This window comes from Lycium barbarum, chromosome 10, assembly GCF_019175385.1.
Source record: "Lycium barbarum isolate Lr01 chromosome 10, ASM1917538v2, whole genome shotgun sequence".
NCBI classification, from domain to species: domain Eukaryota; kingdom Viridiplantae; phylum Streptophyta; class Magnoliopsida; order Solanales; family Solanaceae; genus Lycium; species Lycium barbarum.
The window spans coordinates 116,700,821-116,725,974 of record NC_083346.1 but is presented as its reverse complement, the minus strand read 5'-3'; the positions used below and the strand labels follow the sequence as shown (position 1 = coordinate 116,725,974).

The window sequence follows — 25,154 nt, the reverse complement described above, 5'->3', positions numbered from 1 at the left end:
AAAACTATACAGTACAAAAGTGTAACTAGTATTTACCGGTAAATACTACATCAACTTTTGCGGGAAGTTGTGACCAACTCCAACAAGGAATGGGGAGTTGTAGTTGTAGTTGTAGGGAACTGGCTGAATATATAAACCTTGTGGTTCCTGTAAGATCGTAGTGGAAAGGGGCCGCTTACACTTGAGAATTGAAACGTTCCGCCTCAGACAGCTTCATCCTCGGGAATTGCCTTGTCATAGTCATGTGGATCGTTGGTTGGAATTGGCGATTAAACTCAATGTCAGATTTCTAGAAATTGATGCAGCTTGGTATGGTTCATAGCACCACCAACAAATTGCAAGGTTTAATTAGTAAAAGTTCGTTAATCAGGGACTTAAAATCAAGTCGTTGCATGGGGTTCAAGAATTTGCATGTTTCGGGCCTAGTAAATCTGGAGAACTTGGAGATAACGAGGTGTGAAAAACTCGAGAAGGTAGAAATCTGGGCTCTTTGGTGTGCCTTTGGAAGAATACCCGACGACACTTGAACCAGAATTGTTGCCATGCACAATCGATATTTTAGATGGTCATAAAATTTTCGAATATCTCCACTTGGAAGCTGCCACCATGACGGACCAGCAAGTTCGAATATCAGTTATCCATGTTTCCATCCCTTGAAGTTTTAGAACTCCAAGGATACCATGTAATGAAAAATATAAAACTTGTGAGTGAAAAACTTAAGAGATTCAGATTGTGGCATTGGCAGAATCTGAAGCAAGTGAACATACTGGCTCCAAATCTAATGGCATTCTGTTTTGAGGGTTACAAAATGCCATTCTCAATCTCAACTATGGATCTTTCTAAACTGGAACGAGGCAGACTCGATATTTATCTGCATTCATCTGATTCTTACAACTTTGGAGATGTGGACACAGGTTGGTACAAGAATCTTCTATGCTTCGTTCGAGAGTTCAACTATTCTAATGGCCTGAAATTAGTATTTCATTGCGAGGAGAGTATTCTTATTTATGAAGCTCCACGAGCAATTCTGCTTCCACGTACTCGAAAACTGGATCTATACCTTGAGAGTCCTACGACGCGTCTTAAGTCATTTGTCAATGAAATGATGTTTGCTCAGCCCAAGATAGTATCTATAGTGCATGGCATTGACAGCAAACTTGTCCAGGTTTTCCATGAGACGACAACAGCATAAACGAAGAAGCAAAACAGAAGGCTAAAAGAAGTCACTACTCACAAAGGCGCAGCTGAGGATGGTGGCGCGTCTCGTTTGTGTACTTGGCTGAAATCCAAGTCTCTAATTGAACAGATTACCACTTTTAATTTTAAATGGGAATAACCTCCTTTCCTCTAGATCTCTTCATCGATCTTTTACATAATATTGCTTGCTTTTTGAGTTTATGGAATGAATGCCCTGCATGCCCCTATTTGGCCTTAAAATAAAAAAATCTATGAGACGGTTTGAAGTTTGAACCAGTTCTCAGATCTTCTACTATACAGACTGTCATTTTCATCTAAGATTGACAAATCTAACTATTTTTTGTTGATAAGAGATCTTGGATCAATGGATATCAACCGACAGTAATTTGTTGGTCCATTTAATTAATGTATCCTCTTCCACCATATATAAGATCATACTGAACAACTACTTTGAGGAAGATACCACTGCTTCATACTATTACATATTTATAGTGATAAATCTCATGCCAACGAGTATTAGTTTTTTGTTGAGTGAGCTCGAACAGGAACCAACACAAGATTAAAGCATGTTTAGCTAGCTCAATAGTGTATAACCTACTAGAATGAAGCATAGCGAGAATTAAAGCATTTCGTTGAGTTTCTCTAGCAAGTACCCTTTTAGAAGCTCAATTTGTAGGACTAGCAAGAACACTTGAAGGTGTGCATGCATTTTGAAAGAGTGCTAAACTCTTACTTGAACAAGTGCCAGTCAAACAAAAAGAGTTAACCTAAAGTGGTGGTTTAGTCAATTAGAGAACGTGCAACAACTGAATTCAACATGCTCTTAATTAGAATAGTTACTCCAATCCGAACGGCTATCTCAACAAAGAGAGTCATATTCACTTTCCTCAGGTAAAACCTTAAAGTAGTTGGACCTCCATATTGTCAAAACTCAGCCTATTCGTAGATATTTTGGAATTGGAAGTCACCTTTCTTTTCAGGAAAACATATATTTTCAACCGATTTTATTGACTTGAGAGATGAATTATGAGAAAGTCTCCACTAGATCAATTATTCAATTGGCAACTAAAAGGATTATTGAAATCAATTCAAATGGAAGAAAAAAATTGGTTGATAAATGAATTCCAATTTGTTGACTATTACTTAGAAAATCTTGCTCTAGAATCTGGTTTGATCTTGTAGTCCAAATAATCCGGTCCCCGTACGTAATTGCCTTGGCTTTTTAACGCAGCTTTGCTGAAAACTAAAGTTGTTATATTGGATGAGAAATATATCACAAGTGTCGCATAGAAATTTACTCCCTCCATTTCAATTTGTGTGATATTAGTTTCTTATTAGTTCATTCAAAAGATAATGACATGTTTTTATATTTGGAACATTTAACTATAAATTTCTTATTTTGTCCTTAATGGGAAGCATTTTTAGCGCGTAAATGTTGTATCTTCTTTAAAAATACAAGTTTTAAAAGTCACATTTTTTTAGTTAAATTTTTGTCGGATCAAACTATATTACATAAATTGAGATAACAAAAGTACAAAATTTATTCCAGTTTTTACACTGGAGAATGAATGTTTAAGTGATCTGTCACCTATAATTACAGGGGTTGAAAAGTGATTACTCTTGAATTTTGCCCGAATTTATACCGCATAAGTTTTCCTCATATAAATTCCTTAGTCTCCACCAGTTGGTTAAAGTCAACAAGGATAAAGAATGAGTTTCTACTATCTATCAGTTTCTAGTTGACTTCAACAAGGCTAGCACGAGTGCTAACTAGCCAAGTTGCAATCTTAGGAAAATACATGACTTGTCACTGGGGTAATGACCTCAACTTGTCCCACCAACTACGCATAAATATAAAACAAATAATTTAAATTATATACCCTGATATTATAATAATTTTTTACACTGATCGATATCTTTGGACCTATTATAGCATATTACTTATCATTTTTATCAAGTTATCAATAAATACTCACCACAGAAATTTACTTACAATTACCACTATCTTATACTTCTTCCGTCCCAATTTATGTAATACAGTTTGACTAGACATAAAGTTTAAGAAAGAAAGAAAGATTTTTGAAACTAGTGATCTAAAACACGTCATAGATATTTGTGTGACTGTAAATCATTTCATTAAGGGTAAAAGAGAAAATTTCAAGTTAAATTATTTTTAAATATAAAAATATATCGTTCTTTTTGAGACAAATTAATAAAAAGAACAGTTAAGTGGAAAAAGCATATCCCCTTCAGCTTCTTTTCTTGATCAACCCTCTTTAGATTGATTGAGTCCTTCATATGACATCATGTCTCTCACTAACACACGCACACACACATATAAAGCCTAGCTACTTAAATAATTAAATGCATCTCCCTTTTCTTTCAATCTCTCAAATTCTTCTCCCTTAAGCCTCAAAAAGTCCAAAGCCTCCATGTTTTTCTTCTTCACCATGAACAACACAATTGTAGAAGATACTGAAGGTCCTCATGATATTGAGTTAAGTGAAGAAGCCTTTGGGAAGAATTATGCCTATGGAATTGGATTTTCACTTGGACTCCTAATAATATTTTCAGTCATGGCCTATGCTTCTTACTTATGTATCCAATCGCGATTGCGCAACAATCCTAACGTGCCTAATAATTCACCTTCTTCTCATGGTAGCTCCAATATGACCACTAGTACCATTGATAATGAATTGGTTTTTATTCAACAAGGAATTGATGAAGAAATTTTAAGAAATTATCCAAAGTTATTGTATTCTCAGGCAAAAGTTCATTATCACAAAGAGGATATTGATGATGATATTGCCTCTGGATGCTCAATTTGCTTGGCTGATTATAAAGACAATGATATGCTAAGGATATTGTCTAATTGTGGTCATATTTATCATGTCAATTGTATTGACCCTTGGCTAAGGCTTCATCCAACTTGCCCTATTTGTAGAAATTCTCCACTTCCAACTCCATTACCTACTCCGTTGGCAATGAGGTAAAGTTGAGTCCATCACTCATCAACTATTTCATCCTAATCATTCAGTATTCGAAATTCATTAGTCTGATATATTTGAATTTGCATCGCGCAAGATTCACCGAAGGGAAGCTCTATTTAAGAATTTTTTCCGTCCTCATGGCTCGGGGGCATCACTCTTAATTAAGAGTAAAGTAATCTCATCTATTCCACCATACTCCATCCGTGAGGATCACCCCTCATCAACAAGCTTGTTCAAGAGGATATTTGGTTTCCTTCCTTTTTTTTTTTTTTTTTTTTTGGTTGATGCTCTCTCTCTCGCTCTTTTTTTTCTTTTCTAAAAGTCTGTATAAAATCTAAGTGACCACACTCTTTAGCTTATTTAGATGTAAAGATGAAGTAAATACTACCAAATTAGGGAATTTTTGCAAAGTGCCGTTCTTTTCAATTTGTTTTCTTGTCCACATGTGTTTGTATTTTTTATTTCAAACATGTATAAATAATACTGTCTTTTGGTATCTTTTAAAGGTTTTGTACTCTTCTTAACAAATACATTTAATTATTTTTATTATCTCTCATTTAAACGTTTCACTTAATTAACATTCTATTGACTGAACCAATAAGCTAGTTTTGAAAAAAGGAGGAGGTAAGAAATGACTTTTCATTAGGACGCACAGTCAGACACTTGGGGCATAAGTCTCACAGAACAAAGCTCACACTTGAGTCTCGCGAAGAAAACCTTTTAAAAAGGGTGTAGATCATAAACACCACAAGTAAATAAATTATAAAATGCCAATTTATAAGGAATAACGCAAATCATGCATATGGTCAATCATATGGATGGATTTTGAGCTGGCCAAAAAAGAAAGAGAGATGCATCATACTTCGATGAATTCTAATATGTTTCCACTTTATAGGAATTGTATGTATCATATATACATTCTATTACATTAATATTTAAGATATAAAGTTTAAATTATCATCTTCTTTAATTTTTTGATAATGATAATTAATTTCCATGTGAAGATATGGATCTAAAAAGATTTCGTAGTAGTATTTAAGAATTATAAGAAATATGTTTATTATGGGTCTGTTCAAATACAATGATCAGTAAGGCAGTCAGAAATGAATTTGTTGCATTTTGGATCTCGTAGCCACTTATATAATAAAACATAATCTGTCAATTGATTTAAAAAAATTATAAAGAAGTTAACACAATTGATTGAGAAAATCAATCAAACTTTTAGAAAATAGAATAGATATTTGTGTGTTACGTTGCGAAATATGAGGACAAAAAAGCCATCTTACAATATCCTTTACTATTTAAAGACTCTCATGGAGAACGAAGACGAATTAGGTGAGTACTCTGCAAATTCATTAATTAATCAGCAAATTATAATAAATTTGTCTTTACTATCAAAGGATATGAAATGAATAGGATTCCTTCAATCTTAATCCGAAGTCTTGTTTGAACTTTGAAAATAGAAAAAATCTTAATTGAGAGCGTTTCTTCCTTTAGTAAATCTTACGCAATGCGAATTCAAGTTAATTGGCGTCCTAAAACAAATACCAGACACGAGATAGAAACAAAAAAAGTAAGAAAAATAAATTTTGTCAATGATAGACGATTAGAGTAACAAGTTTGGTTGGAGGTATGGCAGCGAAATTAATAGGTGGATGATTGTGGATAGTTTATCACCAACCTCCCCCATACCAATATACACATTCTTCCAAGGTGGGACCCAAAAAACCCAGCTCACCTCCATTCAAGGGTGTGGCCGAAGTAGTTAATGAAATAGAAGAAGAATTATGAGCTCACGTTCAAATTTCAGTTTAGGCAAAAAAAATAGGTGATTTTTTTAATCTATTTAAGTCATGGCAGACAAAGTATGCGTTAATTTTATTAATTTGAAGAGTCATTTCATTTTCACTTATATGTTTCGATTAAATTTTGATGAACTTTTTTTCACTTTCAGCAATTCATGGAAGAATGAATCGGTAAAAAACTTATTACTGCACCAACTACAAGAAAAGACCTCATGATAGTCAATATGGGGCCTCAGCACCCATCAATGCACGGTGTTCTTCGACTCATCGTTACTCTAGATGATGAAGATGTTGTCGACTGCGAACCAATATTGTGTTATTTACATAGAGGGATGGAGAAAATTGCGGAAAATCGAACAATTATACAATATTTGTCTTATGTAACACGTTGGGATTATTTAGCTACTATATTCACAGAAGCAATAACCATATATGGACCCGAACAATTAGGCGATATTCAAGTACCTAAAAGGGCTAGCTATATCAGAGTCATTATGTTTGAATTGAGTCGATATATATATGTGGGAGATAACAAGTACCTGATAAAACAATTGAAGTGCACACATACTCTCACTCTATAAAATAAGAACAAAAAGCAGGTGACACGCGCTTAATGACTATATTTACCCAAGACATATGGTCGAAGCGTGCGTAAGTTGACTTTTTATCATAGTCCATTTTGTTAGGTTTCCTGAATCATCATATAATACTAAAAGTGAGAAGTTCCCAAGTTTAAAGTTGAGAGACCATTTTACCCTTCACTTAAACACGATTTATGATAAAGAAACATAAAATTAAATAAAAATAAATAGCATCAGGCAAAATAAAAGATAGTGCATCTTCAATAGGAAATCAATAGCAAATTTACTTCCAGTCAAAACACTTGTGGATAAGTAACGTTCAGAAATCATATTGTTTACATTGTATTTTGTAGAAGTAACAGTCACGTCAGCCATTAATTAGATTTAATAGGATTCCAAATTAATAGCCAACTTAATTCTTTGTGCATTTATCTTGCCAAAATGAAATGATCAATGACCATATTTGTTGTGGAGACAAAACTTGATATCTGAAGGCCAAGAATAACGACCTGAAGGTGAAAAGTTATTACATTTAAATAGCAGTCTGATAAGTATTTATTAGGCAATTATTGTTATTTATCAAGAGTAAGAAACTATAGAAATTGAAGAGTCATCAACCAAATAAATATAGGCTTATTCAATTAATAAATATGTGAAAGGAAAATTCAAAGAACATTAATCAATAAACAACTATATAAAGGCAAGAAATGGTATACATTTTCCTCAAAGGTGCTTTTCGGTTTAGCAGATTTTGTTAAAATTTTCATTTTTATTTTTTTTCCTCGCCTTTTTTCCCCTTAAAGAAACATTTACAGAAAATATGAGAAATGGAGAGAAGATATGAAGAATTAATGAATGATGGATGCCGGAATCAACTCCCATCACCTTCATATTTCACAAATGATGAAGACCACCATCTCCGTCTGTGGAACTAGCAAAGATTCGTGAGCTATGGAAGGGAGGGGGTTGGTTTATCTGAAAGTGTGATTTTAGAATTGCCACTATCTGATTGATTGATTGATTTTTTACTTTTTAAATATTCATCTGAGTTCTTAGATATTACTTTGTAATTTTCTATTGTCTTTTCACCCTCTCTTTTGGTGCTTCCTTTAATTTCTTCTTCTTTTCTTCCATATTTAGAGATATATATTTTGGACAACTAATTTAAATTTTTATTCATAATATTTTGCAGGCAAAGTGGATCTCACACAGTATTTTCAGAATTAGTTTATAAAAGATAAGTTCTAACAATTATTTACAGTCATGTTTTCTTCATTGTTGGAAAATTATTTACTTCAAGAAAATTATTGTCCTTCTGCCTTATTTTTCTGTTGTCTTAATATTAAAAAGTCTGAAATTCTTTGAGAGGTACAGCATTGGTGGACAAAAAAATATTATAAGAATATATTGGAGATTAAAAGTTGTGGTGAATTTTGTAGTATTAGAAGTTTTATTGAATTCCTTCTTATATAAATTCTTTAATAGAGTTTAAGAAATATAATGTATCCTTATTGAAAGTACAAGGTATTTTCATTTTTAAGTGGCAATAAATATTAAGAGAGTGGGCTCACTATTCATCGGTTTGAGCTTAAATTTTTACCCTTTAAATTTCGTGTAATGCATCGCATATTCTAAAATTATTTACATCGTTTAAAAATGTTTTGTATTGACTAGAGCATGGGATACACATGCAACGTACGTGTTCGAAAACTAGTATAAAAAACACTCCTGACCCCTTTGAACTTATTTTCACTGGTTAGAAGGTAAGGTAGCCATGTATAGCAAGTTTGTATTTTTAGTGTCAATCATGTGCATTGTAGTGGCGTGTGTCACGGGTCAGACACCTGTGGGTGCTAAGGGTAGTACTCCACCAACTGCTTCCCCCACTGAGCCCAAAAATCCTTTCCCTGCTAAGGCACCAGCCACGGCTCCCACTACCCCTGTTGTTACTGCACCAATATCAGCAACACTAGCTAAAGCACCAACCAGTTCTCCACTAGCGGGAGTGCTTTGTTTGGAAAGGGTGTTTCCGGTGAATCACATGGTTGAGTTGGAGGAGCTCATAGCTAGTGACCGAGCTAGGCACGCTCGAATTTTGCAGAGTTTCTCTAGTGGAATCGTTAATTTTACACTTATCGGTTCCTCCGACCCTTTTCTTCTCGGTTATCTTTCTTACTACGATGGCTTGAAAAGATTAACTAGCTCATTTTGTTCTATTATTGTCTTTGTTTAATATTTCTACACTACCAATATTATTGACCGTCGTCGTTCTCTGATTTCTATGCTTAGCTATAATTTTTGCATTTATTATACAAAAGTAAAACTGGGATCTCCACCAAGAGAATACAATTACAAATTGATACTGAAAGTGATATCTCGTGGGTTACATGTAGTTCCTGTAACGATTGTCCTCAAATAAGTGGATTCGGGGTAAAACTTCTTTTCCTTTATACTATTGTTAGTTCTTCAGTTTCTAAATTATGATATAACTACCAAATTATTCTTTCAGAATCTCTTAACACTATTATGTACTTGTAGGTTGAGCTGAACTTCCATGACACTGCCAGCTCATCAACTGCATCTCTCATCTCTTGTTCAGACCAAATGTGTGCTTCGGCTCAGTGCTCTAGTGAGACAAATCAGTGTGCTTACACCTTGCGTTATGCAAATTTGAGTGGCACAATCGGCTATTATGTGTTTAATAGGGAAGGTGCTCCTCATACACATGTTTAACAATAATATATATGTGAGATTAATATATTTTTACAAAATTGACATGGAATGCACGTGCGACGCACAAGATACACGTGCGGCACACGAGATGCACGTGCGTCGCACGAGATGCACGTGTGTCGCACGAGATGCACGTGTTTCGCACGAGATGCACGTGTGTCGCACGAGATGCACTTGGTATATACTGTAAATGTTATTGACCATCGTCTTTCTCTGAGACATAAAGACATAAGAATTTATCAATATATTTCAAGTTTTTACTAATCAAGTTTTTGATTTAGTAGCAAACCACACTTCACCTAAACAGCTAGTTGAATCATTTGAATCAACGGAAATGCAAACTCACATGGACAAAGTGGCTTTGTTGAAAAGCAACTAGTCTTTTGGAAGTTCAATACCTCCCAAATATACACAATGACTTCATATCAATATATTTTTCAGAAACATGCTTAGTAGCAAATAAATAATATTTACCCATTTTCTAATCTATCACGTTATCCCATATGAAAGTCTAAAAGGAATAGTTTTAGAGGGTTTTAGTAAAGGCCAAAGTCATAGATGAACCCCTGAAATTGTCCTGATTTTTTATTTAGGCCCCTCAACTGAAATGTTGACCATCTGGACCCTCGAACATAAGATAAAATGTGTCATTTGAACCCCTCGTGCCAGCTGGGCACACGCGTGTAGTCCACTTGCAGTGACATGGAAAAATAGACCAGTGACATGGAATATTTGACCAATAAAAATAAGTCATGTCAACAAAAAAATTAATTTAAGAAAAATTAATAAAAATCTGAAAAACCCAACCCATCCTCTCCGATAGCCCACTTCACCGCTGCCACTGCCGCCGCCGCCCCACCACCGCCGCTTCAAAATTTATTTAAGTAATTAAAAAAATGGTGCTGTTTTTTGTCGGAGATTTATTTAAATAGATTTTGAAGCGGCGGCGGTGGTGATGGGGGCGGGGAGGCAGTAGTGGCAACGGCGGTGGTGAAGTGGGCTATCGGAGAGGATGGGTTAGGTTTTTCAATTTTTTTAAATTATTTAAATAGATTTTAAAATAGAGTTTTTGTTAAAATTTTAATTTTAATGATTAAAAATTTTTAAAAAGGAAAAAATTTGGTAACTCACGCTCTGTTTTAAGCGGTGCAGTTCACGCGTGTGCCCAACTGGCACGAGGGGTTCAAATGGCACATTGTATCTTATGTTCGAGGGTCTAGATGATCAACATTTCAGTTAAGGGGTCTAAATGAAAAATCAGGATAAGTTCAAGGGTCCATCTATGACTTTCGCCTAAATTTTATCTAGAAACTAACTAGTCCCAAATTGATTATTCCAAAAAAATTGCAAAACCATATTCTACCAAAACATATTCAATATTCACATATATTTTTTCAAAACTAAAACAAGAACCAATTGTCCCAAAACCAAACCATTTGTAAATCCAAATGCTCAATTCTCTTTAACTATTTTCTTCTATGCCAACTCTGGAGTCACCCTATCAGCTGCTTTCTTTGCCTACAAAGAGGACAAAGGAGACTTACATTATTTATAAGAAAGTAGAACTGACAAATGGGTGGGGTGGGTCAAATTTGTATTGGTTGCATTTTGACCCATAATCCAACCCGTTTAAATTCAGGCGGGTTTGACACGTGATTAAAAATGGGTTGATTTTGCTGCCTCTATAAAAACCTTAAGTAGGAAGGGACACCCTAGAGTCTAGAGGGTCATTCAACAAAAGTCGAAAATCAAATTTGATGAACAATTGAAATTGAAATGAGCTTTAGAAGGAGGAACAAAAATAGATTTACCTCTATGTCCCAATTTGTCCTCAGAGTAACCACTAAATAAATCAGGGCTTGAGCAAGAAGTGATAGAGTGAGCCCCAACCAAAGTCCCTTTTAACAACATCAGAAAAGTATAAATATCATCAGTTTTGTCATAATACATTAAAAAATTATGTTTCACAGACTCTCCAGAAATACTCTCACGCCCGTGTCAGATCCTCAAAAGATGCACTATTTTTGGATGATCCGAGAGGCACCATGTGACATTTTTGGTGAGTCTGTTGTCATAATACATTAAATGTACGGACTCTCCATAAATGCTCCCACGCCCATGTCGGATCCTCAAAAGATGCACTACTTCTGATAAATCCGACACGTACCATGCGGCATTTGGAGAGTTCGAGCAAAGTAGTTAAAGAATTAAACAAAATGCAAATAAAAGGAAATGCATGAAGTACCTTTCCTCCAAAATGGGAGAAAAAAGCTAATACAATACCAGCAGGTATTCCCCATAGGTAATAAGCTCCCAAATTAACAATTGCACCTATTTTTTGCCAACCAACCCCTCTAGCAATACCTAAGATTTTGCATATAAAGACTTGCATTATTGGAAATATAAGATATTTGCAAAAAAGGCTAAAGAAAATGTCTTTTTTGAGGATTTAAACAAACCTGAAAGTACAGATTGATTTGCATCTATGAAGTGCGATCCTGCTATAAACATTAACATTTCCCCTACATATGTTACTACTTCTTCCTCATTGCTATAACAATATGCCCACAATTTACGAACCGAAATAATGAAAATTGCTACTATAATTCCTTCTGCGGTAGCTAAGAATAATGCAGTATACGTTGCTATACGAGCTGCTTTTGGTCGTCCAGCGCCTAATTCATTCGAAACTCTTATGCTGATGAGGAAAAAAGACAAAATGTGAGAAATAGTTATAAGGTAGTGTTGAAAGAAGCTTGAAAAGGAAAATGTGCAAGTATGAAACTCACCTTGTGGCACCACTTAGTCCAAAAGGCAACATGTATATCATTGTAGATATATTCAAGCTGGAAAAATGCATATAACAGTAAGTTAACATGCGCGAAATATGATAGAAACATGATGTTGAATGTAATACTGCCAATGTGTTCAAGAACTAACCTGATGGAAAGAACCGAGGTTTCTAGTTTTGGATTTGGAAGAAGACCGGATAACAAAACCATCATTTCAAACGACCAACACTCCAAGCTGAATCCATAGAAATAAAAAAAAAGAAACTAACATAAATTGTCGCCCATCAAAATAATAGCCAGAAAATGTATATTTGTTCTAAATTGATGTATAATATACATAAAATATACATTTTTGATACAAAATAGTGTATATTTGGCTAGCGAATGTAATTACTTTTGGCAAACCGGCCAAATGTGTAACTTGTCCATAAGAAAAAGGCGTATTCGTTTATTCGATTGAATTATATGTCTATGCATTCTTTAGTAGAAGTGACAGAGGATTACCAAACCATTACGGCTGAAGGAATAGCTAGTCTAAGATATCTCGGGATATCATATAACGCTGCAACTGAAAATCCGGTCCAAGTAACTTTGCAAGAAGGAGATATCCTAATATATGCAGCTAGCAGAAACACGTTAATCCAGTAAGATGTAGCGTTAGCCAGAGCTGCCCCTTTGTTGCCAAGGCCGGTTTTGAGCACGAGAATCCAACAAGTGAATAAATGCAACAAAGTAGTGGCTCCTGCGGTAAGCATCATAGGGAGGACGTTGTTTTGCGCTTGTAGGAACCTAATTTGACATTGTAATAGTCCATAGGCAAAGACGCTCGGGATCATGAATCGTGCATAATTTCCTGCTTCGGCTGCTATTTCCGGATTTTGTCCCAAGATTACAAGAATGTGTCCTGCATTTGCCCAAATATAGGCTAAGGGAATGCTAACTAAAAGAAGAACTATCATGGCCCTTTGCATATGAATACCAAGCATATGATATTGCTTTGCACCATATGATTGACCACATATTGTGTCCAATGCACTCCCCATTCCTGCCTGATCAAGAAAAACAAAATAAAAAATGCGATGTTCAATAAGTAGATTTTAAACTAATGAGCAAATTAAAGAAGCAACCAGCTAAATATAACCTCTACCAAATTCCTTTACTACTCGTCGACTCTCTTACCTTATTAGCCTGTATAAAAAAAAACGACAGCTTTCTGTATTTTGGAAACAATTCGCGTCTACTCTTAATGGCATTATTTTGTAGCCCAGAAATGTCATGTTAAGTTCCAAAGGTCTTTCTTGCTTTCTTTCATAAATTTTGTGTCTAGTCAAATGTGTGCCACATAAATTGAGACAGAGGGATAGCATATAAACTTAATTTTCATGCTTGTTAGTTTCAATACAAGTGCTTTTAGCTAATCTGGCAGAGTAATGTAAATCCTATAGAACAGTTCATGAACTCCCTTTGAAACATTTGAAGTCTTATACAGTGTTATCAAGGGCAAAAAATGCAAAAAGCTTTAAGGTCCATTGGGCTTTAAGCGTACAACGCAAATAAAGTGTGAGCTTTATTGAAGAAAATGGAGAAAAAAAAATATAAATATGTGTAGTCCAAGATTAATAATTATCAGTATGAATAAAAAATATATGGACAAAGAAACTGAAATAGAAATACAATAAAGTGAAGTATCATTGTTTAGTGTCGCCTCTTCCTGATTACGCTCATTGGCAAGAAAAAGTACACCTTAGAACCTTAATGACGACACTAAAGCGCCTGTCAAACGAGGCGAAGCGCTCTTTTGCAGCTCACTTCAGTACTTAAGCACGCTTTAAGCGCGCCTTTGACAACACTCTCGTCTACATGTAAAAAAGGATAGAAAAGATGTGAAACACATCATGAAGCAGAAAATGAAGTTGAAAAAAGACTTACCAACAAGCTGAAACCCGTGACAGTGGCAAAGGAAGTAGCCATTGAAGCACCAGAAAGAGCTAACTCTCCAAGATGACCAACAAACATCACAGAAATCACCTGTAATAAGTAGGGGTTACAAAATTAGCCCATGAAAGGATAATCCTTCCAACCCCTTAAGTTTGGGCAGGTTATTTTGACTCGTCAATTTATTAACTTAGCTCGTTTAATCTGTTCAAATTCAGCGTAACACGCTCATCTGACACCCCTACCTGTAAACAATATAGCAGAAGATTGACTGACATTAAAGGCCCTGCTAATGCCAAAATCTTCTTCGCTTCTTCAAGAAAATCATCACATTTTCTCTTATTCTTGGATTCCTCATTTCTTGAATTTGATACTAATAGTGGACACTCAAGGTCTATTTCCCTTCCTTGAATATCCATTTTTTCCTTCCTCAAATTTATCTTCACAATACACAAAATGGCTTTAAGTTTGGAGCTTAAAAAGGTCATAATAAAAGATTCAAGTTCTAATAGCTTTAGCCTAAATTTGAAAAGAAGAAAACAGGATATGTATAAAGGAACAGATATTTTGCATATAGTAATCTTTATTATAAAACATTTGGGATATATCAATAAGGACAAATTTAATTTCTTTTCTTAACTGGGGACAGACATAAAATAGGAATAGGACTTTTTGTCTAACTTGTAATGTTCCAAAACAAGATGGTACAAAACATCTTTTGAGGCCCTATAATCCAATGAATGTGGATAAAATATGGATGATTTTTATAGTCTGCTTGGCAAGTTTTTGGTAAGCCAATTTTTATTTTTATTTTTTAAACTGCTTATTTTAGATAGTTCAAGTGTTTGACAAAAATTTAAAAAAACGAAAGATAAGTATTTTTGAATGGTTTGAAAGGAGAAGTGTTATAAGCATTGAATGGAAGCCCGGGTAAATAGCACAATAACTTTAACTTGTAAATAGCACGATAACTTTAACTTACTTAAGATAGTGAAATTTCTTGTTGCATAAATAGCAACCGCAAAAGCTGAAAAAAGTAGCTTCTCCAGCACTTCTAAATTGCTGATATGATATTGATACAAGTGATTTTTAAATCGATTAGCCAAACAAATAACTACTCTCTAAAAGTACTTTTTCGGAAAACACTTTTTAAAATAGATTGATTTGAAAGAAAATAGGCAAAGCTTGACTAATTATTACAAGAAAGTCACTTTTCTTTATTTTGTGATAGAATGTCATTCTATTCTTTGTCATTTCACAAACACTCACTTATTCCACTCAAGCGATAATTCCTGCCACTTAACTGACATTACAATATTCTACCCTTGGCAAAATCACAAACATTAAAAAATAATTACCAATTATAACCTGTATGAGGATATCCGGTTCACTGACGTTATCCAATAATCAAAGTGGTATACCAAGCGTTTTTGGTATACAGGCCAAAGCGGACAATACCTCACAAGTGTAGAAAAGGATATGGCTAAAGAAAAGGTATACAAAGCCTTTGAAAATTTTCTTTGGAAAGTGTCTTTTGTTCTTGTTTGAAAGAATTGCAGTTCTTTCTTTGGTTGATTCAAAAGCTGGTAATGCAACTTTGGAGAGTTGCTTTTCTTCAGTGGAGAAACTTCTAGTTCATGTCTTTGTGAAGATGAGGGAGAATTCAAAAAGAAAATCATAAAAAGCACCAACTCGTACAAAGCATCCGCGTTCAAACAGGGTCCTGGGAAGGACCGCAACCTAAGGAATTAATAAGCGGTAATCAAGAGCAGTATAGAACTAATACATTCATTCATGTCAACCTCCCTCTTTGAGAGAAGAAAAAGAGAGTACTCTTGAGCAGTTCCATAGTCATTTACATATAATTCCTCGTGCTGTCGTGCCCGAGGAAGATAAGACAAAGGGGAAACTGAGCCAGTTACAGTCATCATATACTAAAGCAAACAAAGAAGAGACCAGGGAACACTAAACAGCAATTAGCTTTTCAAAATTCCTAAATTATATGTAGAACAAAAGGATTAGCATTATGTATATACTCGTAAAACTTTATTACTCGTTGCTTACTCTGCTGCTGCCGATGGTAGTATTGTCAAACTGTTAGCGGTTAGTTCTTCTGATGACGACTCAAACTTAGGATCAAAGCTCATTGTATAATGGAATTCAATTTGTAGCCGCTGATGAAGAGGTGTCGATGCCATCAATCCCTTCTTCACATCAACTTGTAACTCCCTAATAGGGATTGCCGCCAAAAAACCCTTAATATACTCTTTGCACGCGTCTTTACCTCTATAAATGATGTTGTTTTCAGGTACCATGTCTTCCAGCATTTTATCGGTGCCATTGGTGTTAATGACAATTTTTCCCTCATCAACAGCCTCTTTCACATCAGTTTTCTCTTTCAATATCGTTGTATCTTTGTCGAATTTGAGGATATAAGCCTGATTACAACCCTCATAAAGCCTCTCGCCCAGTGTGTCAATGATATAGTACGCGTCTTTTTCAACTTTGAGGATAAAGAAGTGGTCATTCCAACTCACTATGTAACAGGGAGTTTCTTGAGCGGATTTAGAAATCTCGTCCCAAATGTTGTCGAAAGACATGGCACCGTGAAGGAAGTCGAATCCTTCCACTTCTTCGATTCCTTCGGGATGAAAGAACCCAATGAATGATTTTTCTGAAGCTACTGAGAGTGGAAGGACTTTAGCTTCGAGGACCGTGTCGAGGTCGAAATGCTTATCTGGGAAACGTTCTCTGTAGGTCTTGTTTTCACAAAGATCCCTCCACTGAAGCGAGCCTTCGCGGATAAGACAATCAAGTTGGGACTTGATAGGCATATCTTTAGGATTTTGGTGGAACCAATCAGCAATCACGGCAACTAAGGCTGTACAAGCGCCTTCACCTGCAGCTCGTTCACTTCGTTGATCAATCGAAGCAAAGAAGATCTGAGTTTCCAGCTTCATTTGACCATCACGGCTTATTATCTCTTTTTGTTCCCAATTACCCACAGCAAAACTGTCATCTCCAAACTCAGAGACTGCAAATCGGTTTGCAGAACCTTCCTCGGATTTGCACCACTGCAAGAATTACATACATTGGTAAGAGGACTAGTTATGACTTAATACAACTATACAAGTACAAATAGCTACTAGGGAAAGTTATCAAGCTCTGTCATCTTCAATACGAGGGGTACATTGGTGTACAAGTAATAGCAGATTGATCAGAGCACGAAATAAAGATAATAAATGAGACTACGCAAATTCCATTTAGATACTGGGATAATCAAGGGGATTTTTTCATTTTTGGCCCGTCGGCCGAAATTAATTACTGGCGCTAAGCCAAAACATACAAACTAATACACTAATTATGTATATTTTATGTATACCATACAGATATTATATGTATATTTATACTTGATATGCAAAACCTATACCGTTGCTGTCCATTATTCTTCTAAGCGGTCCAAAAATGTAATGATCCCATAATCAAACGTGACAAAGAAAAGAACGAAAAGTGGACACATACCCCTGAAGAAGATTCATCAGAGCAAAGCTGTCGGCGATCAAAGTCTATATCGTCCCCACCATCCTCTCCATAATGTTTCTTCAACAACGGCTCCCCCTTGCTTTTTTTAGAAGATCTGAAACTCAACTTCCTCTTCCTCCAGGGAAGAATGCTGCGTTTTGAACTCTGCTCTGTAGATTGATTTGGTAGTGCTGCAGTTTTATACGCTGGTACATCTGAAATATGAGGGCTATAGTGGACTAAGTCCTCGTCTTCGCTGCCACTTGTGTTCGAGTAAAATGATCCACCAGCATGGTTCGCATGGACAAGTGATTCATAACTAAATGACTTCTGAACACTTGTATCCTCTTTTCCTTCCTCTGATTCTCCTTCTTCGGAATCATCATCAAGTGAATCTGTATCCACTCGGTAAACATAATCGGGATCCTCACTTCTCACTGAGTTCCTTCCATCACTGCTGCCTTCCTCTTCATGATATGCCTTCTTCTGTCGCCTAACAGATAATCCTTTGAAAAATTTAACTTTCCGGAGACCTGCTTTAAAAGAAGAACCCTCATTTCTGTCTGTCAACAAAACATTTCCAGGGTTTGGAGATACTGGAGCAGACATGGTAAACTTTGGAATGGTCTCTGAAGCTTCACGTGTGTCCCTCAATTCCACAAGGTTGAGTGATAGCTGTCAAACATGAACATGTCTTCAGGAAACAGTCGCAGATATATAAATGAAGGCATTTTCATTTTTGGCCCCTCACCAAAATTAATTACGGGCGCTAGCCAAAATATACAAAACATATACAATGCTTATGTATATTATATGTATATTTATGTATATTACAAGTATAGTTATACTTAATAGACAAAACCTATAAATTTGCTGGCTAGTAATTTTTTGGGGAGGTCCAAAAATATAATCACATGGCTGAAGGAATACGGGAGAGCAAGCAAAAAATGTGCTTTATTTTCTCTTACACAAAGTGAGAGGGAACTCTTGAAGCTGCCAATAGAGGCTTCCAAAGGAATGAAAATTTCAATGCTGTCTTCTTTTTCTCCAGCTACTGAAGCAAAGTCCGCAAGGTTCAATGTCGCAGCAGCAAGTATGGGTACCTTCTGATCTGGTCCTTTGTTTGTACACTGATTCAGTATAAGTATGAATAAGTACGGTAACCAACAGTTCACAGAGAACCACAAGGAAGGGAGTAGATGAAAATGAAATTGAACACAAAGATAAGGTGTTCAATTCAGAAATTAGTGCAGATGAAAGCTAAACTGAAAATAAAGGATTAGCAATAGGAACTAAAACACCGATTGCATTGAAAGACAAGCGATTATCATGAACGACAAGATAGGTTGAGACTTGAGCCTATAGGAGAACAAAAAACTATGCGTCAGTCCCAAACAAGTTGGGATCAGCTATAAAGAATTCACTATTCCATTAAGTTCAACTCATGTCATCATCATATTAAAAAAAGTTAGAAGAGAAAATACACCGATTGGATTGAAAGACACGCGATTAGACAAGATAGGTTGAGACTTTGAGCCTATGGAAGAACAAAAAACTACGCATCAATCCCAAACAAGTTGGGATCAGCTATAAGAATTCACTATTCCATTTAAGTTCAACTCATGGCATCATCATACCAAATAAAAGTTAGAAGAGAAAATAAGTTACATATATCTAACTAAATATAATAATAACAATAATAATGATAAAAATAATAATATTAGAAGTCTCTAACAAGACCAAAATATATTCCCAACTAGTAGATATGACCTATGTGAAAAAATAATAATATTAGAAGTCTCTAACAAGACCAAAATATATTCCCAACTAGTAGATATGACCTATGTGAAAGAATTAGCCATAAGAGAATTCTTACCATTCACCATTAACACCTTCCCCGGATGCACGGAGCTTAGTACACCGGGCTGCCCCCCCCCCCCCACCTTTTTCTTTAATAACCATTAACACCTCCTCTTATTGTTTCTTCCCTTTAAAAAAAAAAAAGTTGTTGGATGCATAAGGCAAACAACTACGGAAAGGCATATTCTCCAAGGTGCTTAATCAAATGCTACAATTTTTAATTTAATCATAGACTATGGTAGTACTGTTTTATTTTTTCTTTCCAAAAAGCACAGCTGTATATGTCTAGGAGAAAAATATGAATGACCATACAAGGTGTCTCACCATCCACCATATAACATCAAAATAAATGACCTCCACAAGCTCAAAAGGTAGATCCATTAAAAGGCAATCATTACATTCCTGAAGGCTTTAAAAAAAAAGCTTTTGACTCCCAGTGCATGTCAGGAATAATATCTCCATTGTTCAAAATTTTAGACAGCAATATAACAAAAGTTGAACCTCACTTTTAAGACAGTGACGTGTCTGGAAAATTATACTATGTATATAAAAAAATTATACACTTTATATTGAACAGTTTTAGCGAAATTTCTCACTTTGCCACTGTTAAACCCCCTAAGTTGTAATAAAACTCAGTAAAAACCATATTGATGATGAAGAGGCTCATACAGATGCTTTTGCAATATACTGAATTACCATGATCAAATAATCAAACCAAGCCTAAATTTAACTAATAAAAGAAAAAATAAAGTGTCATAATATAATTTTAGGAAATTCAAGAAATATTCATCCCAAAAAAGTTGTATGACATGATCAGGATTCATAACACAGTGCAACTATCAAGAAAGGCTTACCCCCTCTTAATTCTCTACCCAATTTAAGACAACAAAGGCACCAGCACTAATAGTCAAGATATCTGATCCAATTCAGTAATTTTCTGATAACATACAGTCCTAAATAACTACTTCCTCCCATCCAAAATAATTGATATTTTAGGCTTGGGCACATCGATTAAAAAAATTCATTTACTCCTAAAAATTAAGAGGATTTTGAAAATATCCTTAATTATGATTTTCTTTTCTTTTTAGGTTGACATAGTTATCATTTAATTTGTATTTTGAATTAGGAATGTCTCAAGGGCAAATTTGGGAAAAAATAATTAAATACCTTCTTGATTTTGTGAAAGATCAATTACTACGGGAGTCAGTATACAACAACTACTACGCCTCAATCTCAACCAAGTTATATAAAAAAAAAAAAGTTTAAGTCAGAAAAAAAAACAAAAGGATCAGAGGTAAAAAAGTAAATAAATCCAAAGTTAAATTTTTTGTTTTTTCTGTTTCACTTAACAGACAGAAACCCAAAAAAAAAAAAACTAATAGGAGCATAGGTAAAAAAAAATAAAAAAATCAAGAACTCACATTGAAGACAGTAAAGGCAACTTCCCAAGGATGAAAAACAGCATCTTTACAACCAGTAAAATTACAAACACTTTGAAATTCTTCATTCCATTCAACAACACCATCATCTCCATTTAAACACTCTTCCTTTGTATAATTCTTCTTAACATTTCTCCTTGTAAATGAACTCAAATTCAAAGAATTACCCTTTGATGAACCTTTCCACTTAATTTCAACTCTTAATTTATCAAAATCTTGAAACCCCACTTGCTTATTTAACAAAAAGTTTAAACCTTTAAGACAATTAACACTAATTTTTGCCTCAAATTTTTTTGATAATGATATTGGTGGCCATGGTCTCCACTTCATCATCTTCACAACCATTTTTTATTTTTTTTTGCTTTTCAAGAACCAAAAAATATTAAAAAGATCAGTTTTTTGTACTTAGTATAACCCCAAATCAAGAAAATACAATAAGGATCACTCTTTTGTGTTTTTTTAGAGGGAAAAAAAGTGAACTTTCTTGGATAAAATGGGATTTAAAGAGGTGTTATCTTCACAACCATCTTATATTTATTATTTTTGCCTTTCAATCAACAAGAAAATACTCAAAAAGATCAATTTTTTGTACTTAGTATAACCCCAAAACAAGAAAATACAATAAAGATCACTCTTTTGTTGGATAATTGTGAGATCAAGAGTGGATAAAATGAGATTTTGGAGGAGATTAGGTGTTATGTTAAGAGGGATTATGGTAGTTAGTTTGGAATCAAATGGTAGAGAGAAATAAAAGGGAGAGAAATTGTAGGTAGTGGAAAAAATAAACACAAGTAATGTCTCTATTTGTAGTACTAGGAGAGTTGTTGTAGACACTATTTGTATAGCACTAGTTTTTTTTTTTTTTTTTTTGGGTGGGGGCGTGGGGGGGGGGAGGGGGGAGGGGTTTTTTTTTTTTTTTTTTTTTACCATTTTGGTGGATTAGTTTATATTTAAGGAAAAAAATCCAATGCTACATTTAAGATTACTAAGATTTGTGAAAGATAAGGTTATATCCTTCTAAAATAAAGATAAAGATATAACTCGTTCATCTTTAATTAGAGGTTTTGAATTTGAGCTACGGATATAGAATTTTCTTTATTAGAGAGCTCTCCGGAAAGTGAATTTTTTTTAGTAGAGAGTAGGGGTGCACATGAACCGGGTTGATTCGGATTTTTTAAATACCAAATCAAACCAAGTGCGTTGAGTTTTTAAATTTATACACCAAACCAAACCAATAAAATTCGAGTTTTTCAACCTCGGGTATTCTCGGGTTATTCGGTTTTCTCCGATTTTTTGGGGTTTTTTTCCGGAAAAGTCTTCATACAAAACATATAACTTTTACTTCAACTATTTTTTTAGTCCTAGTAAGATACAATTATATAATTAAGATGTTTCTTAAGAAAATAACACAAAATGTGAGATGAGTGATGACATTGTATTAAAATATTCAATAAAAAAGATAATAAAATCAGTTAAAATAAATATTGTTAATTAATAAGTCATAAAGAAAATGGCCATAATCTAAAAGTACTAAGTCACGCTAAAATAAGTACGGCTAATAATTATTAATTATATGACCAAGAAAAAAATTAAGTTATGTATTTTCATTCTGTAAACCAATTATGCAAATCTAAAGAATAGATATCCAACATCATTATCATTCCTAGTGGTAGAATTGAATTTCTTTTGTTAGCATTAGTGTTGAGTTGGTTTCGGTTTGGACTTTATTTGAGTTACTAATATCCGTGGGATATAAAATTTATTGACATTCAAAATTCTAAGGTCAAGCTTGAAATATAATAAAATAAAATACAAAAAACTACGAAAAAATTTAAGAAATATGTATAAATTACATTACAAATAAATATTTTTATGTATAAAATATTTTAAAAAATGAATGCATGTAGTGTTGGGTTGGTTTGGTTTGGTTTGACTTTTTTTAGCTAAAACCAAACCAAACCAAACTAATTATGATTGATTTTTTTTCCAATACCAAATCAAGTCAAACCAAACCACTGTTCGGGTTTTTTTCTCGGTTTGATTAGATTTATCGATTTGGTTCGGTTTGTCGGTTTACTCTGTACACCCCTAAGACAGCGCTCCACAAAATAAAATTCTCCATTGAAAATTTATAGTATTAGTTGAATCCTGAAGTAGGTAGGGGCACCCAAAATAAAAGGAATTATTTTTGTAAAGTGGTTATTTTTCTTTCTTTTTTTTCCTTTTTTGTTTTGGTGAATAATTTAACATTTAAGGAAAAAATCAAATGTTACATTCAAGATTAATAAAATTTGTGAAAGATAAGATCTTATCTTTTTAATCTAAGAATTGTTAATACAATATAACTTGTTTATTCTTAATCAGACTCTCGATTTTATGTTCCAGAAATAGGATCTCCTATAGTAGGGAAAGCTTTACCCTCAAAGTCTAATTTTCCAACTTGAACCACATTAATTAGGAGCCAAAGTGGGACCGGACACTGGACGGGAAAAAAATAATTTTTTATTTTTATTTTGGTGAATTAATTTACCTTTAAGGGGGAATAAATCCATCTGCATTCAAGATTACTAAAAGTTGTTCAAGATTAGATCTTATCCTTCTAAATTAAAAATTGTCAATAAAATATAACTCTATTCTAATCGGAGGTTTTAATATCGAGTTAAAAAATAGAGTCTCCTTAGCTTTGACAAGGAACATTTTATACCAAAAGCGGGACTTTGCAACGTAAATTCGCATTGGTTGGGCACCAAAGCAAGGATCAGAAACCAGGCGAGAAACATAAACAAATATATTATTTTTTTGTATAGTTCTTTTTCTTTTTCTTTTTTGGTTGTGGAAGGAGGGAGGGGGTTATTCTGTTTTGGTGAATTTTCATTCAAGGAAGAAAAAATCAAATGTTTTATTGCAAAATCCAAATTAATAAAGCATGTTAAAGATCAGATCTTATCCTTCTAAGATAAGAATCGTTCTTTCCCGTGTCTTTTGGGTCTTTGTAAAAATTTAGAGTAATTTTTAGATAATCTTTTACGTTTTAGAGTTGGGAAATAACGTATTCTGGTACGATAACAATAACATATCCAGTATAATCACATCAGGTGGGATCTAAGGAGGGTAGACCTTGCCCCCACCTTTTGATGGAAAATAATGTGTTCTGGTAATTTCAAATATTATAGAACTTCATAATAGTTTTTCTATTGTAATTTTTTTATTTGTAAAGAATTTGTAGGTGTGAGTTTTTAAATAGTAGAATAATAATGTGAGAAAGACAAAACGCTAGAAAATGTACGTGACACACAATTGTTTTTAGCAAAAACTGAAAAAATACAAGCTAAGCAACACCTCAAACGGGGAAATTTTAGTCGTAATCAAGATTTTGTAATGAAAAGGAAAACATTTATAAAGAAAATGTGATTAAAAGTTTCCAACAGAAAGCTAAAAGTAGCATTGAAGCAAAACTAAAGAACTTTTTTTAATCCCTTTTAAGTGTATTTCAGAGTTTTTGAGAATTTCGACAATACGTATCTTTTAGTGCTTCTTGACATTTAGGTTTGGTAGTTTATTTTCCATTCAGAAACGTAAAAGGGAGTGAAAGGATTAGCTAGAAACTAGAATTACTTAATTAATTTTTGGGTGAGATCATTTTGACCCCTAATTTTGTTTTAAAATTTAAACTCACCGCTCAACTATGAATAATAGTCCTTCTCTCTTCTTTCTCCTATGTCATTTTTATTTTACCCTTGACATTTTCACTCCTCCATCTATGTAATATTTTTTTATATTATATAGAATTTATTATTTTAACGTAGGTATGTATAGTTCTTTTTTATTTATTGAAATTCATATTATAAGTAGAATAATCCTTTTAATATTACATGGATTAAGTAAATATTATGTATGTACATGCATATGCGCGCACACACACATATTACCTATTATTTTTACATATATATGTATATGTATATTTAAGTTTCACTTCTCTCTTATTCTCTACTGTCAATATATAAACGAGTTTTGGTTTTTAATAATGGAATATTTTAAATTATAATTTAAAATTCATTTATAATATAAATAGATAATCTTTTAGGAATTTGTTATAGAATATACCTCCATTTTTATCAATTATTTTGTATTACTGCATTGTAATATATTTATTAAAGTTATTATTACATATTATTTATACTTGTATAAATAGATATTAGAATTTTGATTATGATTAATAAAAAAATTCTTATTCTTCTCATTTATTTCATTATAGAATGACATTAAATTATATACTTAACTAGTATATCTCACTTTTTTT

General features: G+C 33.8%; 3 protein-coding genes across 4 annotated transcripts; 1 reads left to right on the top strand and 2 right to left on the bottom strand.

Annotated features, from left to right (window-relative positions):
* The first annotated feature begins 3,534 nt into the window (after positions 1-3,534).
* LOC132615225 (putative RING-H2 finger protein ATL71) lies at positions 3,535-4,692 on the top strand. Its single transcript, XM_060329785.1, has one exon. It carries the CDS (start codon positions 3,630-3,632, stop codon positions 4,188-4,190), a length of 561 nt encoding a protein of 186 aa, XP_060185768.1. The 5' UTR covers positions 3,535-3,629; the 3' UTR covers positions 4,191-4,692.
* Positions 4,693-10,632: 5,940 nt separating this feature from the next.
* LOC132612621 (protein DETOXIFICATION 16-like) lies at positions 10,633-14,588 on the bottom strand. Its single transcript, XM_060326718.1, has 9 exons — positions 14,279-14,588; positions 14,028-14,126; positions 12,603-13,147; positions 12,247-12,333; positions 12,096-12,152; positions 11,766-12,004; positions 11,552-11,670; positions 11,118-11,204; positions 10,633-10,824 (listed from the first exon to the last, which is right to left on the bottom strand). Exons 1-9 carry the CDS (start codon positions 14,519-14,521, stop codon positions 10,783-10,785), a joined length of 1,518 nt encoding a protein of 505 aa, XP_060182701.1. The 5' UTR covers positions 14,522-14,588; the 3' UTR covers positions 10,633-10,782.
* A 1,219-nt stretch (positions 14,589-15,807) lies between these two features.
* LOC132612620 (uncharacterized) lies at positions 15,808-21,645 on the bottom strand. 2 transcript variants are annotated; one of them, XM_060326715.1, is made up of 4 exons: positions 20,837-21,645; positions 18,524-18,685; positions 17,556-18,230; positions 15,808-17,107 (listed from the first exon to the last, which is right to left on the bottom strand). In XM_060326715.1, the coding sequence occupies exons 1-4, from the start codon at positions 21,197-21,199 to the stop codon at positions 16,094-16,096; spliced, it is 2,214 nt and encodes a 737-aa protein (XP_060182698.1). In that variant the 5' UTR covers positions 21,200-21,645; the 3' UTR covers positions 15,808-16,093. The 2 variants fall into 2 exon arrangements, with proteins under 2 accessions (XP_060182698.1, XP_060182700.1); XM_060326717.1 differs by lacking the exon at positions 20,837-21,645 and adding an exon at positions 19,432-20,586.
* Positions 21,646-25,154: the final 3,509 nt, after the last annotated feature.

Excerpts from the sequence above, each read along its gene's own strand:
- LOC132612621 (XM_060326718.1), bottom strand. The coding sequence starts at position 14,521 with ATGACCTTTTTAAGCTCCAAACTTAAAGCCATTTTGTGTATTGTGAAG. Across the intron at positions 12,005-12,095 it reads GGACTAAGTGGTGCCACAAG|CATAAGAGTTTCGAATGAAT; the intron begins GTGAGTTTCATA and ends TTTCCTCATCAG. Across the intron at positions 10,825-11,117 it reads GGACAAATTGGGACATAGAG|GCAAAGAAAGCAGCTGATAG; the intron begins GTAAATCTATTT and ends TCCTCTTTGTAG.
- LOC132612620 (XM_060326715.1), bottom strand. The coding sequence starts at position 21,199 with ATGGTTGTGAAGATGATGAAGTGGAGACCATGGCCACCAATATCATTA. Across the intron at positions 18,231-18,523 it reads AGAGTTCCCTCTCACTTTGT|CTATCACTCAACCTTGTGGA; the intron begins GTAAGAGAAAAT and ends CATGTTTGACAG. Across the intron at positions 17,108-17,555 it reads CTGATGAATCTTCTTCAGGG|TGGTGCAAATCCGAGGAAGG; the intron begins GTATGTGTCCAC and ends TAATTCTTGCAG.
- LOC132615225 (XM_060329785.1), top strand. The coding sequence starts at position 3,630 with ATGTTTTTCTTCTTCACCATGAACAACACAATTGTAGAAGATACTGAA.